The 18,268-nt window shown below is 36.8% G+C and overlaps 1 protein-coding gene across 1 annotated transcript in view; it reads left to right on the top strand.

Annotated features, from left to right (window-relative positions):
• The first annotated feature begins 238 nt into the window (after positions 1-238).
• The window catches only part of LOC129273442 (fibroblast growth factor receptor-like 1), a 28,457-nt gene continuing 10,427 nt past the window's right edge, over positions 239-18,268 (top strand). The window contains exons 1-4 of the mRNA XM_054910470.2: positions 239-242; positions 1,907-2,014; positions 5,444-5,716; positions 15,724-15,807. Of these exons, the coding sequence (XP_054766445.2) occupies positions 239-242; positions 1,907-2,014; positions 5,444-5,716; positions 15,724-15,807 (469 nt within the window). The remainder of the gene's footprint in view (positions 243-1,906; positions 2,015-5,443; positions 5,717-15,723; positions 15,808-18,268) is intronic.

Raw genomic sequence — 18,268 nt, 5'->3', positions numbered from 1 at the left:
CTGTCAAATGTTTGAGCTCAGGCCAACTGTTGTCTATTCATAAGACATCAAGTTTCTATTGGTTGTGTATATTATGCAGATATGACTATCCTTAACTTGCTATTTACTAATTTTAGGACCATTCCCCCCCCCCCAAAAAAAAAAGCCTCTGAAAGAGTCAGAAAGGAACGATAGTAAATGCGTTCAAATTAGACAATTCATCTTAATGCTGATGGGATATTCAAAGTCAGGATTAACGATGGGTAAGCTATCAATTTTATGAAATAATAATCTCCCCAAGAGTTTTATACAGTCTTGGGTATATGTATTTGATATTGCTTAAAGTGAAAGAACACTTAAATAGAAAATTTTCATTCTGTTGTCTGAAATGGTTTGACCATGTTTGTTGCATCATTGTCAAAACTTAACCAAAGTTAATGTTTTTTTTATTGTAAGGCAATTTTTAAATTATCAGTCAGTAATATGCTAGACTTGATAAAATTGCATGAAGATGATTATTGGGCATTGGCCTCAATTGGTTAATGGCTAATGATAATCTGAATATGAATACATAAAAGAAAATAATCAGGGTTTTGAATTTTAGTCAAGGTCAGAGGTCATTTGATGACAAACAAACCCATGATATTACAATCAAATGTTTTTTCCCTCTCTGAAAAATTATTCATCTAAATTGTTTTCAAAATTAGCACTGCTGCTATATTGCAAAATGCAGATAAGACTGGCAGAAGTGTTCCACTTGTTTGGTAATTAATCAACAATTCATTTCGATTTTGATATTTTAGTAATTAGGGCTTACAATGTTTCCTGTTCAAGGCTCATCTTAACATAGTTATCATCTTTAGTTCTGACGTAATGATGGGGCCATGATGTTTGGCATGGTTCATATCTCACTTTCCCATTGGACAGGTGAAGCTGCTTATTGTTAGCCAGGCGAAGGCAGCCTGCTCTGCCATCGATTTTCACGCACCTAACCCAATTGACAGGAAATAATTGCTGCGCAACACATCATCCAATTAGACCCCCTGCGGCTCAATTTACAGACATCCCATTTCCCCCTCCCTGTCCAAATTCATTTACCCACAATGCTGGTACATGCGTGCCCCTTGGAAAAACACACCCTCTGCTGGAGCACGACACGAAGTCGTCGTTGTAGGCAAGCTCGATGTTGCTTTGCACGGCAGCGGCAGGGCACGCTCGCGACCCCAGAGAAACATGCTTCGGCGATCGATACCTGCTATGTGCTCAGGGGGTCTCGAGACTCTCCAAATATGTAAGTCCCTGATAACTTCTATGAGTTTATCTTCCAGAGTCCTGAATAATATTTTATTGATTCGCCTTTTGGATGTTAGGAGCTTGGGGTTTTGATAATGAGGAGAGAACCGCAGACCGAAAATAAAGGAAGTGCTTTAAAGACACGACAATTTTTAGCTAGCGTGTGGGCTTTACATGCTTAATTTGTTCCATTTAGCCCATGGGTGTAATAAGCAAGAGAGGAAAATGTGTGAGGAAAATGCACATGGTTCTCATGCACCCGTATCGATTATGAAGCGCTTCTCAACTCTAGGCCATGCATAGAAGATGTGTACATCCACGAATACTAATGAAAAGATTTTGCACTACACCAAGCATAGGGGTATCTTACATTCCTGCTTTGCGATCCTTTGAGATTTGAAATGCTTTGCTATTATGTTTTCCTTTAGATATGAAAAATGCAAAAGACTCTAATGTTATTAGTTACAAAGTGAGAGTAGAATTTCATTACTACTGCTGTTTCTTTATAGGACAAGTAAATATTACAACCATGATAAGAACGGCATAGTTCTGCTGCTGTTGCTGTTGCACTGGGTTACTATAGTGGCCTACTAGTTTTACTTTCACAAGTTCACTTAACCGTTTCTGTTACTAGTATTGCCAGCAAGTACTGGTACAACTAATGTAGTCTTCTGCTTCTACCACAACCAACACCACCCTTGCTACCACCATTACCACTACTACACTATTGACAACTACCACCGTAGTTAATAGACTATCCCCGGTTATATGTCTATAATTTAGGATGTAGTACATAGCATCTGCTGATGTGGTATCAGGCATTTTGAAGTGCTTATGTTTCACAGTTTGATTTCTTTTTAAAAATGTCTGATAATCATTTGAATGATTGTTTGGGGGCTTCACCACGACCTATATCAGAGAATATCATCCTTTGTGTCACAGGCATCTTGCCCCTTGCATATCTGGTGTGTTTTGAGGATTAACCTACCAGAGAGATGAGCCGGGATAGCTTGGCTACCTCCAAGACCAAGTACATGCTGTCACATAGAGACAGGGCTGGATCTATCATTGGAATACAGCATAATCCAGCTGACAAATCTCTCAAAATTCGCTGGGATTTAAAATGAGAGCTTCTTTCACTATTCTTGTCCTATTTCGTTCCTATTCATTTCATTTAATATTCTTTCTTTCAGATTGGGGTAGAGGCTGGTAGAGCAGGGAGTAAGTTTTGTCTAGATGTTCCTACATCTGTCACTGCACTTTGACCATCTCGTGTAGTGATTAATAATACTTTTGACAAATCTCTGATTATTTAAAAAAAATTCACGTCTTGAGGTTAGCCTAACCCCTTCAGCTCTTTGTTGAATCAAACGTACAAGACTTGTGTTTCAACTTATGCAAAAATCTCTATCCTGTTTGAGAGTCAAAAGGATTTATGCCTCTAAGACCAAAAACATCTCGCCTTCATTTGGTGACTCAAGATCTGAGTAAACTCGCCGGCTTGTTTACATCCCATGCACATTTTCTGCGCTGTTGTTTTCAGGGTATGTCGGAGGATTCTGCCATCTTGTGGCGTGAATAGGAGCCCTTGTTCTCTGAAGTAATCTAGCCCAGGAATACTGTCAATCCAAGGCCCAACAGTCCTTGGTCCTGTTTCAAGTGCTCTCCAATGTCACCCTGATGTCTGGAGTACTTGGTTTGTAAGCCCTTGTAAACCCATGTAAACCATGTAGTTTATTCCGGTGGTTCATATGGATGAGGGAATCTGGTAGAAGACATGATATGACTCATCTTGACAGAGCTAAGTCTGCTACCAGGATGGTTGTGACAGTCAGGAATGTCGACCAGCTACACCCCAACACTTGTACTTTTCCCCCTCAGTTGTCGTACTACATGAGCAAACCTTATACCAGTCATTAGTATCTGTAGCTCTTCAATTGAGTTCTTTGTATCATTAAATTTTCAAACCTGGCAAGATAATTTAATGTTTATCTCACCTTGTATTTCAGAAAATCTTTACAGAAGTCCCCCATTAATCAGATAGGGTTTTTGATGTTGAGGTACATTTTGAATAGGGTTATTTTACCCACAAACCCTGTCCATTCTGTTTGCTGTTTACCTATACATGTAGGCCTATATGAAATCGTGAGGTATTTTCATACATATATTGATTTACGTGTAGGCCTACTCTTAGTTTACATTGAAGTGTTCATTTTCTTACCAGCTCCTAAGACTCTAATGGTGCATGGTTTTATCGGGTTTAGCTACTCTTCAGACTACATCACTAATTGCAAAACTTAGCTATATTCTATGAAATCCATATATTTATTCTTTTTCTCTCACCCTCCTTGGATCAGAGCCCTATAGGTCATGTTCACCCTAAAGTACCTTTATCAAATGTTTGTTGGAAAGTTTTGTGGAAGGTCTTCTTACCAAACATGGTGGCATATTTGGAGGGAGAGTCAAACTTGGCTTGACTGGCTTCAGATATTACTTCTCAAATGGGGATTGACAAGTTTAAAACCCTGCAGTTGACGTAGCACCTCCAGTGTCCCTTTCCATTTGTCATCTTGTCGTCTGAGGCTCTCAAATCACAAAGTTTTCTTGGGAGCTGTGTTGGGGCGGCTGTATGCAATGGAAGGAAACTGGTGGGGAGAAATATGTTAGATGTTGTATTGTTTTCTTTAGAGTGATGAAACTTTCAGATTTTTACTTTGATTATCAAAATAAGCGTAAAAATGAAAGTTGAAAATGAAGATCATAGTTGTCATTTGTGAAGTTAACAATGAAAATCTACACATCATTTTGGTATTAATTATGAGCTATGTGGCAACTAATTCTGCCTGAAAATATGGACCTTTTTCCAAGCAACAATGATATGCATGCCCATGTGTGCTTATCTGCATTGGTGATTTTCAGTCTCAGTTTCATTAATGTCATGATAAGGAAACAATTCATCTTGATTTTCAAGACATTCATTTGAAATTATTGCTCATCACATCAAATATATTCTAGTTTTAGCTTTAAAAGCAACTCTCTCTATGGATAGACAGACCTTTATCCCATATTTTTTTAACCATCGCTTACGTTCTTCATCCTAATAAATGAATATTATTTGGGGATGTTTTTTTATTGGGGGGGGGGTGGTAAGTAGGCTTCCCACTTCGTTATAATGAACATTCACTTGGTAGATTGACAGGCTGATTTTGACTTCACAGGTATGTTGAACGGTCACATTCAGCCCACTCAAAATTCAGGTGGGTTTTTCGCCTGCCATTCATCATTTCACGGTTGAACACAATTCAGATGAATAAAAACCTGTTGCCGTCAGTCCTCCCCGTCAATTTTCCGGCAGATTTCCTTGTATTTGCATACATGTATGCTCAAGCCTGAGAAGATCCGTTCTTCCTAATTCATTGGCATGGTGAAAGCTTCCCCTCTGCTGCAAAGAACAAATATGGTCTTTCTTTTTCTCTCTCTTTGGATGTTTTTCTATCACTTGTTCATGTCCAGAGGTGGGAAGAAGCCCCAAGTTGAATTGACAAAGAGGCAAACAATAATTGCAGGAAGGTAACATGTACTTCTGGCACCCAGGGGCGATACTGTTGATACTAAACTTTTGGCTAGAATCGCCATTATTGAAGGGAATATGGCCATGAATTCTTTTAGTAGTGACCATTAGGTAATTCCGTGTAATGCCTAGAAGGTTATAGGTGATGGACGCATGACCATTAGTCTGACAGTGCCCAGGGCACGCCAGCCACGTTTGAAGATTAGGTCGAAGAATGTCCCCTCTGTCTAGTTCAATGTTCTTTCCCCTTCAAATTAATTGGTGTAAAGCTTGAAACAAATGATGTGAGTCAAGAAGTCCCTTAAACTTTGTTTATTAACAAATCGTAATTGCCCTGTTTCATAGAACATTTTGGATATGACAAGTTGCAAGCACTTCTTTATTGATACCAAGCTTATTGAAACTTGATTCCAAGTTTAATGAAACATGCCTAATCGTGATCATAGAGGGCTCCCCTCCCCATAATATATGGACAATATTTGGCAAGGTACATGTACCAGACTACATGTTAGAACATCTTGGAAAGCAGATCAACTTTTTGTTTCCATCTCACCAAATATCCCTTTTAATGAGTCTAATCATTTTTGGTTGTCATTGCAGGTCCACCCAAGATCTCGGAGCAGGTGAACGGTTTCCGGAAAGCAGTTCAGGGTCGATCTATCAAGCTTCCATGTCCCGTCACGGGGAATCCCCCACCCCTCATCATGTGGACCAAGGATGGCGTCACCATTCACAGCGGCTGGGAGCGCTTCCGGGTCAGATCGGAGGGTCTCAAAGTCAATGACGTGGTGATCGAAGACAGTGGATCGTACATCTGCAGGGCCACAAATGGATTCGGAAGCGTCAGCGTAAACTTTACATTAACAATTACAGGTATGTTAGGGTCCACCCATAGGTGGTTTTTGTAGGCATGCAAAAAATTATGAAGAAAGTGAAAAAAATCTCACTTTTTTTCTCTTAAATTTTGCTTTAACTTAATATTTTGTGTTGTGGAAAATTTCAAAAAGATATGAAATTGATTCTTCTTTCTGGAACAATATAATGGCAAAGTTGTAGAAACGTTCGGGAGGGGTGTTCTTCAATCATCTATTTTTTCACCCTATTTCAACTTTAGTTACAAGGAAATTTTTTTTCTGAATATCTATCAGTTTGCAGAGCATAAGGCGTTAAAGAGAGCTTAAGTGATACATTCATATGATGGGATGTTTAACAAAAATGCTCTTGAGTCTTGGTGTAAAGGTGAAATAATTCAACTGACATGTTAATTTCTATTTTCTGTTTGGGGAGAAAACCAACTTGATAACGTAATATCTTGGTAGGCATATCCTTTACAGATTTGAACTTCCAGTTTTAATCTCGGAATATCATTCTTTGAATATATCTTGCATCTTGATTATTGACAAGGTGGTTGACCTTAGCCCTGGCCCATACGGTCACAGCAGCATGTGGTTTAAAATATCCCTGATGATATAAGAAAGATTGTTGTTGGGTATGACAATTCTGATTGCGAAAACATGTGTCGGGTGTGCGCCTGCGATGTTGATCACGCATATGCAACGTCACTTGAGATTTGATGATTGGTTAAAACCTGTTGATGAACTGCTGGTGATGTCATTTCCAAGTCCGCAGATGATGATGATTGGAAAAACGTCTTTTTGCCAATTGTTTGTTCCAAGCTATTATTTTCCATGAATTCAGATATTTTTTTAGTATCTTTTGGCCAGGACATCTGTCGTTTCAAGTATCCAATGCAGACAATCGGGATTAGATTGATGTGTTAAAAGACATGCGGAAAATACCACAGTGATAACCAGTGGGTTAGGGTTGTATTGTAAATCAATTTTGAAATTTCATCAAATCGACAAGGGGGGGGGGACAAATAATACATTTGTTGCGAATGAGAGTATCATGCTCTAAAGAAGTTACATTTTTCGTGAATTGAAAAAAAAAAGAAATTAGTAAAAATCATCAAGGAATAGTTTTCTTTGTTTACATGTAGTAAACATGATCAATAATGAATAAATTTATTTCTGAAATGTGTTCTGGACTGGTGAGAGATGGATTGGTTTAGTTTTAACATACATTCTGTGAACATTATATGGATATTACTAATATTTTCTGTTCGTGTTGTATCAATTACAAAACACACAAAAAATGGAATAGCAATGAGATTGATTCTTATTTCAAGAAACACTTAAAATTATGTTTGCATTCCAATAAAAACTATCGTAATTCTGTCCAAATAAAAGTTTTACTGCTCAAATATTTGTCTGTGTATCTTGCTTGGTTAGACCAGTGTGCATTCTATTCCTGACCTAAATTCCATATCTCTGAATGATTTAGGATTTATTATCACTTCAAATGATAGGTTTATGACTTTGTCCCTATTCACCAACCACTTGTCTCCTCCACCTACAAAAGAAAGAAAAATCTTGTCCTCTGACAAATAAAAGTTCAGCCATCATGTGGCCATGTTCACATATTGGGGTAAATGTGTCATTCAAATTGAACAATATATTATTAAAGTAATTCCATCCTTTCCTATCGGACATTAACTTATTGAAAAAATATATTTTTGAGATGCTATGAATTGTAAAATCCTACTTTAGGAAATCATTCAGGGTTTTGACAATTAGAGAGATGTCTATACAAAAAAATCATTTACCTCAATAATTAAATATACATTTACCTGATTTAAGGTCAGTTCAATAAAATTTCTATATTTTTTCTTCAATATTTACAATTTAATTTTTTTTAAAGCTTTTGTATAGTAAAGATCTGTACGATAGGAACATTATCACCTCTTTCTCACTTTCAGTGTCGTATAAAACTTCAACTAAGTTTTAAACTTCTTCTTGAAGCTTCCTTTAAATTATGCAGCTCACAGACTGATGGATTTATCTTTCTGATGTACATGTAGATTTGGGGAATCATTTTCTCTGAAAATATGAAAAGGTCTTATTTTTCTGGATGATTAGAGATTTGGGGAATACGCCTAGCGGGGAACAATTTATAACCCTCTTGAAAATTGTGAAGAGTCCTATAACCTGCTATAAAATGCTGGAACATAAATCACAAACTCTCCTAACAACACTCTCTTTGAACTTTCCTCAAACTTGAAGTAAAATGGCCCTGTGTTCAGACCTTCAAAGAATTACAGAGGTTATATAAAGTAACCATATTTTCTTGTAATTAAGGATAAAGACCTACACATAGACTTTATTTTTCTTTCAATTCCCATCATTCTGACATCACATAATTCTATGTGATGATTATTGGTATTTTTTGCCCTTAATTGCATCACATATTTGCTCTTTGATCTCCAAAGTAATATTATGATTATTATTGATTATTATTATCATCATCATCATCACATGAAATATCAAATCTTCTAAAAAAAAATTATATTAATTTGGTTTGGAATCACATCCCCCAAGATATTTTGTTTTAATGAAAGATTACCTTTATAGGGAATCCAAACTAAAATAAAATGTGGTCTTCGGAGGTTAAAGAAAAATTAAATAAGTTGATATGTAACTTTCTTATTGCTTGTCCGATTCCTTTCAAACTTTCACTATATATTTTCCCTGTCCAAAACAGCATTTTATGTCTCAGGGAGGATTCTCCTTTAAATGGTTATCTATCTCTTTATAACACTCAGCGAGGATGAGCTGACGATCCAAGCACTGCATCAATCTCTCCCCTCTTGTAATATTTGATATCATCTTGTAATCCCCTGCACAAACTATTGGGTTACATGATCAAAGGGGCCCACTTTCTTTCCTTTGGACACTGCAGGGAGGGACCTTCATACCTCTCTTTGACCAGATAATTTTTTGTATTTTTAAATTGGATATCCTACTACCTTGATGACAAATAAAAAAAAAATACTAGGTGTTTCTGTCAATTTGCAATTTAAGTAAATTACCCTGCCACCATGACAAAAAAACTAATGATTTCAATTGAAAGTTTCTGAATAGTTATTTGAATTTGCTGGCATTTGTGCAGTGTAAAAGCATGTTAGGAGGACTTTGATCAAGTATGCAAATGAAGAATGCACAGTATTCTCTGAAGAAATGTAAATGCCATGTTAGATGATCATAATCTTATCTAGAAGAACTTTCCTGTACAGATCTGATAATGAAAGTATGAATGGATGATATAACTTGGTCTGAAGTAAGTGACAAGTATTTTCATGATTTGGCGGTGTGCAAGTGCTTTTTGCAAGATTATAGAGCTTGGCAATTGGGGGAAATTAACCCACCAGATTCCACCACTTCAAAAATTATCATGATCAAAATGAAATAATATCCAACAAAAATCATTTGAAAAGCAGAACCAGTGTTTTGTAGCTTGTAAATTTCCAATTTTCTTGATATAGATTTAGATACATTAAATTCAAGATACCTGTTCCTCAAGAAGCTATGTACAGTATAAATAATATTACAAATTTTGGTGTTGAAAATGGCACTTTAAGATTAATATATTCTGAAGAATGCAGAAAACTTATTGAGGAACACCATCCTACAAGTCTGCCCTGATGTCAAGTAAATGCAGAAAAATTAGAAAAGTGCATTTATTAAATTGAAAAGAAAATGTATCAAAGAATATTAAACAGAGTTGTGGATTTTTCAAACTTTTAACCAATTTGTTATAAATGTCAAATTGTTGACCCATATGTTTATGTTGATTTATTTTTTTTAATGGTTTTCTACATGACTTAACATTTCCCCCATAATTTGTAAACATGTATGAAGTAATAAGACTCTCTTAAGATTTAAATGGATGCACAGGTCAAGTCATTGTCAACTTATTGAGAAGATGACTAGAAAGTAAGACTTCAAAATTCTGTGACTATTTTTTTAATATATATATATTTTTACTTTAATTAAAATCTACATGATATAAGGGTGATATCATGAATATTCTTTTTGAGAGACCAATTTTCAAAAATTATTGTCCAAGTTCTTTTTCTGATGAAAGAACAGCGCTCTCTAAATGCGATATTTTATTATCAATGAGGCATATGCAAATATGAATATCATCTATTATCTTTTACCCTCTCCCTCTTAATTTAAGCTTATCTCTTTTATTCCAATATCCTTTAAGTTTCCTTTTTATCTTTTTTGATCATCTTCTGACCCCTATCTGTACCATTTTTTAATCCCCCTTTCCCCTCCCCCCTCTACGATTTTCTCTGTACCCCATACCTCTCTACTTTCCACTTCACTCCCCTCGCCCCAGGGCCATCGGCTCTTTGATGATGCCGACACCCCCTCTCGGCATCTAGTAGATTGCAAACATTTCCCACACAATGTCTTGGGTTTTTTGCTCAATTGCATGAAGATGAAGTGTAAATGATGGCAAAATCGACCAATTCTGCACTTGTTTAAAGGCGGATTTATCACCTGAGCCAATCACATTGCTTTGGGTTACTTACGGGGTTGGGGGGGGGGGGGTCAAGAGGCAAAATTTGAAATTTGAGAGATAATCTCTTGTTTGATTTTTGAGTCATCATTTGAGTTGCAAAAGTATAAATGTTGCAAGGTCCTAACCCACACACGCTTTTCTCATTTCTTCTGCATTTGCCCGGAGCACGCGCAAATCTTTAACGATCAGCAAACATCAGTGAGAGAATATTTTTAAAGATGGTCCACGCAGATAGTCCACGAAGATGTGTGATGCTGCATTCATACTTGCTTTTAAGGTGACACAACATTTGCTCCTGCAACATTTGCTCCAGTCTTGATATCTCTGAGGGTTTCGGGTTTGAGTTATAACTGTAATAGAGTGTAGAGTGTAATATCTTGACGGTTTTATGCAAAAAGATATACCTCAAGGCTATGGTTGTGGTGAATCATTGACATCACTGTCATCATCATCACCATCATCATAATCATCTACCCCACCACCATCACCACCACCACTATACCAACACCACCACTACTACCACCATCATCATTATCATCATCACCACCGCTATCATCATCTTCATCGCCACTAACATCATCACCACCATAACCATGACACCATCGTTGATGTCGCATCACTACCATTATCATCATCTCTCTAAGAGTCTATATAGGTTTAATAGGGGATTATTGACAATTCATGTGTTCAATTCTTATATTTAAAAAATTAATTTAATGACAACCATATTCAAAGTTCCAGTCAAAACAGAACAAGCTGAACGTTTGTAATTACCAGTAGTTATAGGAAAACTTCACAGACTTGCCAAAAATTATTTCTGTGTAAAGATTTGTGTGAATAATTATGATATTTTTAAGTAAGTAGTGTAAATATGTTCATTTTAAATGACTGCAATTGTCTGTATCAGTAATAAGTAGAATTAATACTGAAGTTACTGTACAATGTTGTGATGTAGTTAAAATAATTGTTTTAACTATGATAATGGCATTATTTGGGGATAATCTCGATTTGCATCTTGTCATTATGTTAGCCCCAATTACCAATTGTCTTTGTTCATATTGTACCTGGCAGTGAGATATGGTAATAAATTCAATTCAATTCACTTCCATTCAAAATAGTAATAAACCCGAACTTGCAAATTACAAATTCAATTTTATGCAGAGATATTCAAAGCCTTGATACTTCCTCTTTCATCTGTCTTTGCAAAGTTAGGAAGTACTTCTCCAGGACTTCACTCTTTCATTTCTTTGATAATTTGAGACATATCATTGAATGTATTGTGACGTGTGAATACAAATTAGGTAGATTTACTGGTCACATACCCCTATTCTTATGCTAAACCCAAAAGTAAATATTCCGTCAAAGGGAGTTCTTTCTGCTGAAAGTGCGGTCAGTTTGATTCTCATTGATGCTCGTACTGGAGTAAGGAGAAATTGGTCTGTCTCGGTGGTTTCACACTATCCCTTGCTGAGCGAAAAAGGCAAGGTGCATATGCTACTCACCACCAGTGTACCTGTAGGGGCGGGGCAGTTAACGGTGCAGTCTGCCCCCCCCCCCCCTCCAGTGAGTGTCTAATGACTCAGAAGAGGAGGAGAAAATGGTTGCTCCCCCATGATCCTCTAATGTCTTCTCTCTGGTAGTTAGTGCTACCCTCTCAGTGAAGTTTTTACCATATGAGCAAGTCTTACTGGAAGTTTTTCAGTAGTGTAGATGGCAATTTTGCCCCCCCCCCCCAAAAAAAGAGATCATTCAAATGTTTTATTATGTATTTTTGCTGTGCAAATGGGCCCTATAGTAAGTGATTGGCCCCAGTGGGGCAGCCTGTCACCAGCCTGAAAGCACCCCTATCGCCTGGGGCGTAACCTCTCAAGTAGCCCCCTCAGAGCTGGCCTGTCAACCCAACCAATTATCCATTCACAATAATGGAGGCTTGCTTTATTACCAATAACACATGGCTCCTTGGAGAGAAAACAGGAGAAAGAAGCGGGTAAGAATTGGGGCTCAGGACCAGTCCTCGGCTCGAACCAGTGTTTGTTCTGTGTGTTATAGTTCTGCCAAGAATCAAGTGTTCGGTCTATGGGGAAACTCAATGAATGTACATGTAGGATAGTCAAAGACTTTAATAATCACCTGAAATATTTTCAAAGTAAACGCAAAGTTCATATCTCACTTTTGTCTGTGTATTTGTGACAATGCATGCATCTTTTGACCCATTTATGCCTGCCTTTAAAGGGGGAGGCTGGAGGAAAACAGTGTGGGAGAGAAGACGGGAGGGGAATTACGTATAAAGCTGATATATTTTAATATATTATGTAGGCCAATTATTTTTCATAGAATGCATAAGCCTATACTAGATTGGGCAACCTCAACCCCAACCTCACCCTCAATCTCGCCCCCAACAACCATGGACCTATTACGAATGGACATTCAACGAATCCCCTCCTTTGACACAGAGACCGTCGCCGCTAATCCTTTTATAAACAGAGCGCTGGCAGCTGACACCCATCAAGCCGGTCGTAAAACATGCTCTCACTGATTGACAGCGGAAATCAATTGTACGCTGCTCCTACCATGGACCTATTATGATGTTGTTCGTTCACTTTATCAAAAGCAACGCACAGCAGCGAACGTTAGCGCTTTGAAAATGATAGCAGAAACAAGAAAACAGGCGTGCATAAACGTATTTTTTACGTACATCGCTAACAACCGGAAATGAAATGCATTGACATCACCTTGCAGATCCGTATATCTACGGCAGAAAAGCAGTTGAAATTCGACGAAAAAATCTGCGGAAAAACGTTAAAATCTCAGCTTTTTCGGACAGTATCGATGTCGATAGTAGCGCTTACCTTCGGTCAGAAGTTGATTTTCATTTGGGCATAAAATTCCACAGGATTGATGAAATTTAACGGGATTTTTTTTGATGGACAGACGACAATCGCACATTATTGAGAGCCTAAAATAATGTACTGAAAAACCGGATATGAATTGCGCATTGCATTCTAGGTAATGTAAGGGGTAAGGACTTTCCCTATTGGCAATCGGGGCTACAACATGACCGTCTTTGGTCGAAAGAGGGCCAGTGATCGATCGGTGACGATCATCGGGTGAAAAGAGCTTGTGTAAACAATCACCCCGGGCGGTCGTTGTAAAAACCGCGTAAAGAGAAAGTTAAGGGTTAGACAGCAATTTTGACAGCTGGAAACAGGTGGTGGTCATAAAATGCTCTCGTTGAATGTCCATTCGTAATAGGTCCATGCAACAACTCAGTGAACCCACCCTTTGGCTTTGCCATCATTGAGGTGTTAGTTCAGGGACCTGCACATATATCCTCTCGGCATGACCTTTCATGACCCCTTTCTGACTAGATTGACCCCACCCTCCCTCCCTCACAAGGCATATTGCTCTATGTCTGAAGTCCATGCATTATCTCCATTGTTTTTCATGAATCCAAAAATATTCTGCTTTGTATAATTGTATGGTTTACCATGATTTTGAATAATCAATTTTCAAAAGAATGTGCAGGTAAATTTGTTTTATTGTTACAAAATCTTCATGAAATAATTTTTTGTTTGTTTTTCTGTCTGTATGGTATTTTGCTCAAATGTTACGAGTCTAGTCAAGGAATCTTGATTTCTATAAGGCTACTTTTGTATACTGGTAGTTAAATTGCTAAGGTTGGATTCACCTTCAAGTCAAAATGTGATTATTGAAATTACACAAGAGAATGGCAATGCAAGGTAGATAGCGATATCTCTCTTCCCTTACCTTAGCCTTTTTCACATTTCTTTACCAACGTAACATAGTTTGTGTGCTTTTTTAGATTTAACTTTTAAGATGCACACTGAATGCGAAAAAAGGTGTGTGTTTGACTTGCCCTGGTTATAGGTTTGTGTCCTTCAAGGGAGTATTTTGTTGTGAGAGATCTGCAGATGAGTCTACTACACCTATGTGTTATTGTATTTCTAGTTTTCTAATTGCTTGTTATGTGTGCATGTAAGGTGTCAAGATGTAATTACTCACTAAGCTTGATTGGGATGTATATGCTCCAAACACATCATTTGAAGTTTTGGAACATGCCCATATCCTAGCTTGTCTTGACTTGGATGTGTTTCATCATAGTGCAATTTAAATAGGCCTACCTTATTTTGCGCAATGATTGTTAAAACTGTGGAAACTTTGCAATTGTGGACTTACAAAAGTACCTCAACATGAAAATTTAAGGAAGCAGCCATTATAATCAGAATGATTAAGGCATGAAGATACATCATGTTTCTCATTTAGACATTGATAAAATGAAGTAAATCTGCAGTTGTGCCTTTATATTTGTGTGGACATGCAGACACACTTCAAACTCCAAACACTGTCTCCAGAATTCAGACAAATATCAAATAGATCAATGTAGTAGAAGCATAGCAAGCATACGAAGTTGGGAAAAGAAAGGGAGAACTGTGCCCAAATCACTCAAGACTGGTATGCTGGAAAGTTTGTGTAGTGTAAACACTCGCAAGAAAAAACACACACTGATCTTCCAGTGCAAAAAAAAAAAGAAGGGAGAAATTCAAACAACTTTGATTCAGGCGCCAGTGTAGTGCTAATGCAAGAACCGCAGGACAAAGAAAAGAGGACCCATTTACATGTGAATCAATGGCAATTCTTTGCTTTCATTCCTCCATGTTAGCTGTGTAATAGCCCTGAATTGTTGATGAATTGAAATAGAATAGAGTGATAAATAAAAAGAAGTGGTTGGAAGAATCTTCCATTGTAGTCTCTTCTTTCTTTCTCTTTCCCTATCTCTCTTTTCTTTCTCTTTCTCTTTCTCTCTATCTCTCTCCCTTCTCCCCCCCCCCCTTTGACTTGTGATTAATTTGTTTACTTGTGGACTTTGTGTGAAGAGGGGTGGGATGAATGGGTGCTGGTTAACAATAGGAATTAATGATTTGAGAGGTTTACTTCAAACTGTGAAAAGGAGCAAAAGAAAAGTGAAGAAAAGGCCTGCAATTAGAGCACACATGATGGGAAGATGCTCTTTACAAGTATGGTGGTCTCAACGGGTATAGGGCACCAGCTTATTTTGGAAAGAGAGAAAAGGGAGGGGTTGGTCCAGGATGCACTTGAGTCCTATTTAAAAAAAAATTGATTTTCGTCACCCATTTTGAAGTACTTGCTAGTGTTGACTGTTGAGTCTTGAGTCTTGTCTAAAATGAAATAAGAAATAGCAATTGTGATAACAGGAAAAGCCTGTTTCATAAAATTTGTTGTAATATTTGAACAACAGTCTAGAGCTACATTGATTTGATTGGCTGATATGAAACTTCATAGAGAAGTTGTGTATTTGTTATTATAAAACAAAGTTTTTATGAAACAGGGCTCATGTCATTTACCATTTGACTAGGCATGATGCTAATGATTGTCTTTTTTTTTTCATTTCCCCCTTTTTTTTACCATAGATGGGTCAAGTAGTCCTGAACGAGATCCTAGCAAGGTAGACACACCTACAGTTGATGATAGGCCCGATAGACCAACGTCTGGAAGTGAGTATTAACCCCATGCCAATAGGAAAGTCACCCAGAAATAAAGTTTGTTTTCATAAAAATATTTGGAGCAATATCTTAGTGAAAGTTTGAGTAATAAATTTTATTCAAAAATAAGAAAGTTAGGAAGATGCAATCATGCAGGTATTTGCATTCTGAAACTCTTTGTGATATATCTTTCAAACACCCTTATTTTCAATCTGTCCATGTAAAATGAAAATAAAAATGACATAATACATAGATCCATAATGGTGAATGTTTGACTTTTACCTATGAAATTATATCTCACTTTGGACCCATTTATTGAACATTCATTTCCTGTTATTAGTTTCAGTTACATAACTGGAAAATGAGACTCACCCAGTGGATAATTGTTAGGATATTGAGTAAATTGGACGGTGGAATTTGCGAGGTATGTCACAGAATAGCTAATCATTTGTTTTTATGATAAGTTGAATCATAACTTCTTGGAAAAAAATACAGAATTAGTTTGAAACTTCACAGACCTGCTCCGCTTATTTATCTCCAAAATAATGAAATCAAACTTAATTGATGGCTGATTTTTTGTTTATGTGGAAGCATACTATCAGTGTTATATCATGAACTTTCCACATGTGCATAGTAGAAGGGCTTTCTTCAAACTATCCAGTGATCACACAATTATGTAGCCAAACTTCTCATGAGAACGGCCCCCTTTATCTACACCACCAAAAGGTCAGGTTACACGAGCACAACTTTTGTATATTTGCCTTATAAATGATATTTCTTTTCACGATACAGTGCATCGATACACCTTTGCCAATGGTCGATCAGTGGAGGGGGGATCTAAAAGAATTAGTGTACTGTAGAAGCTGTTATTTTCGCGTACAGATCACGGGGTCCCGACATTTTCGCGTGTTGTTAAATTCGCGATCGGAAGATGTAGAAAATATTTCCACAGCACTTAAAAGAAGTAAATCTAGTGCAAATCACGTGCATATCTGTACTCTTCCAATGCCATGCTGATCTGTGTTATGTACATAAATATGTCCCTGTAAAAACAGTTACAAACTGTGGAAAAAAGTGGTTTAAATTTCAATTTTTTTTACCTTTAAATCTGAAAATTCATCATGCCACAGTTTGATCTGTAATTTATAGGGTTAAGCAATCTTTAGAATTGGTGTTTTGTTCTAATAATTTTTCAAAAAGATGGTAAAAGTGCAAAAATGTGGAATTTTGTGAACAGAATCTACACCTTGAAAAGCTCTGGTCATGTGACTTATGAATATTAATGAGTATGCAAATAGCTGCCAATACGTGTGTATAGAGTCAATCAGATGACAATAAAATCAAATTATTTCATGGAAAATACATTTTAATATTACAGTGAGTGTATAGATATTGATGAAATAATGTTAGAAAATACTTTAGGCTCTGATTTTGTTTGAGAAATTAAAAAAAGTGAAATTCTAGATAACTTTTTGAATCACTAACTGTACTTTCTAAGCCTTATTTTTTGTACATATAGAGGTGCATATCTCCATTTTCTCACTAAACAGTATGTTTTCAATAGCAAAACTTTGCTGCCGGGGACATTGGCACTGACCAAGAAGTGTGTCAATATTTTCGCGTGTTGTTAAATTCGCGGCCGATCGGCATTTCGCGAAATCCGCGATAATTAAACCCCCGCGAAAATTACAGCTTATACAGTAACTGAAAGTTGTGTTTAATGCCATCGTGGACACATTATCTAACATGAAACTTAAATGATGATGAATACACAAAATGTTTTCTAGAGCATGATCTCACCAATGGAATGATGCTTTTTTTTAACCCCCCCCCCCCCGATCTCAGGCAGATAATGTGGAATAAAAAAAAAATGAAAAGTCAGGTTGCTTGATTACACAGCCTGATATGATCACTGCGATGGTTTGATGGAAGCCGAGTAGAAGATGCCATCTTTTCTCTTTCATGGTGAATGGTTTTGCTGTGTCTGTACTTTGTAGAATTAAATGTTCTTAAAAAAATTAATGTCTTTAATTGAATCAGCATCAATCCATGTATCTAAGATCGGTGGAAGATCTTGCCAGCTAGCCACTAAATGTTCACTGACAGATGTAGCCCTCAGCCAATGGGATGCAAGGATAATCAGTTGTCAATAGAAAATAAAACACTGACAAGTCACTTTGTAAAATTTACCCATGTTTTTGTTCTTTGAATTGTCTCAATCTGTAATGATTTAATTTAAGAATACTCTCAAGAAACACATAAAGTACATTTTTAATTCACTAACCTAACTTTCATTATATTTGATATATTAATTTTGATATAATGTTCAATCTGGGTCATTCATAACTTGTTTTTCATTATCATGGTCGAATTCATTTCACATCACCATTTGGTTAATACAATTTAACTGCAGCATACATATATCGACAAAGTTTGATCGCTTTTTAAAGTGTATCATACGAGGTATCTGTAT

The sequence above is a fragment of the Lytechinus pictus genome, chromosome 12 (genome assembly GCF_037042905.1).
Source record: "Lytechinus pictus isolate F3 Inbred chromosome 12, Lp3.0, whole genome shotgun sequence".
Lineage (NCBI taxonomy): Eukaryota > Metazoa > Echinodermata > Echinoidea > Temnopleuroida > Toxopneustidae > Lytechinus > Lytechinus pictus.
Note: the sequence above shows the minus strand (reverse complement) of the source record. Positions and strands in the feature narration are given on the sequence as shown.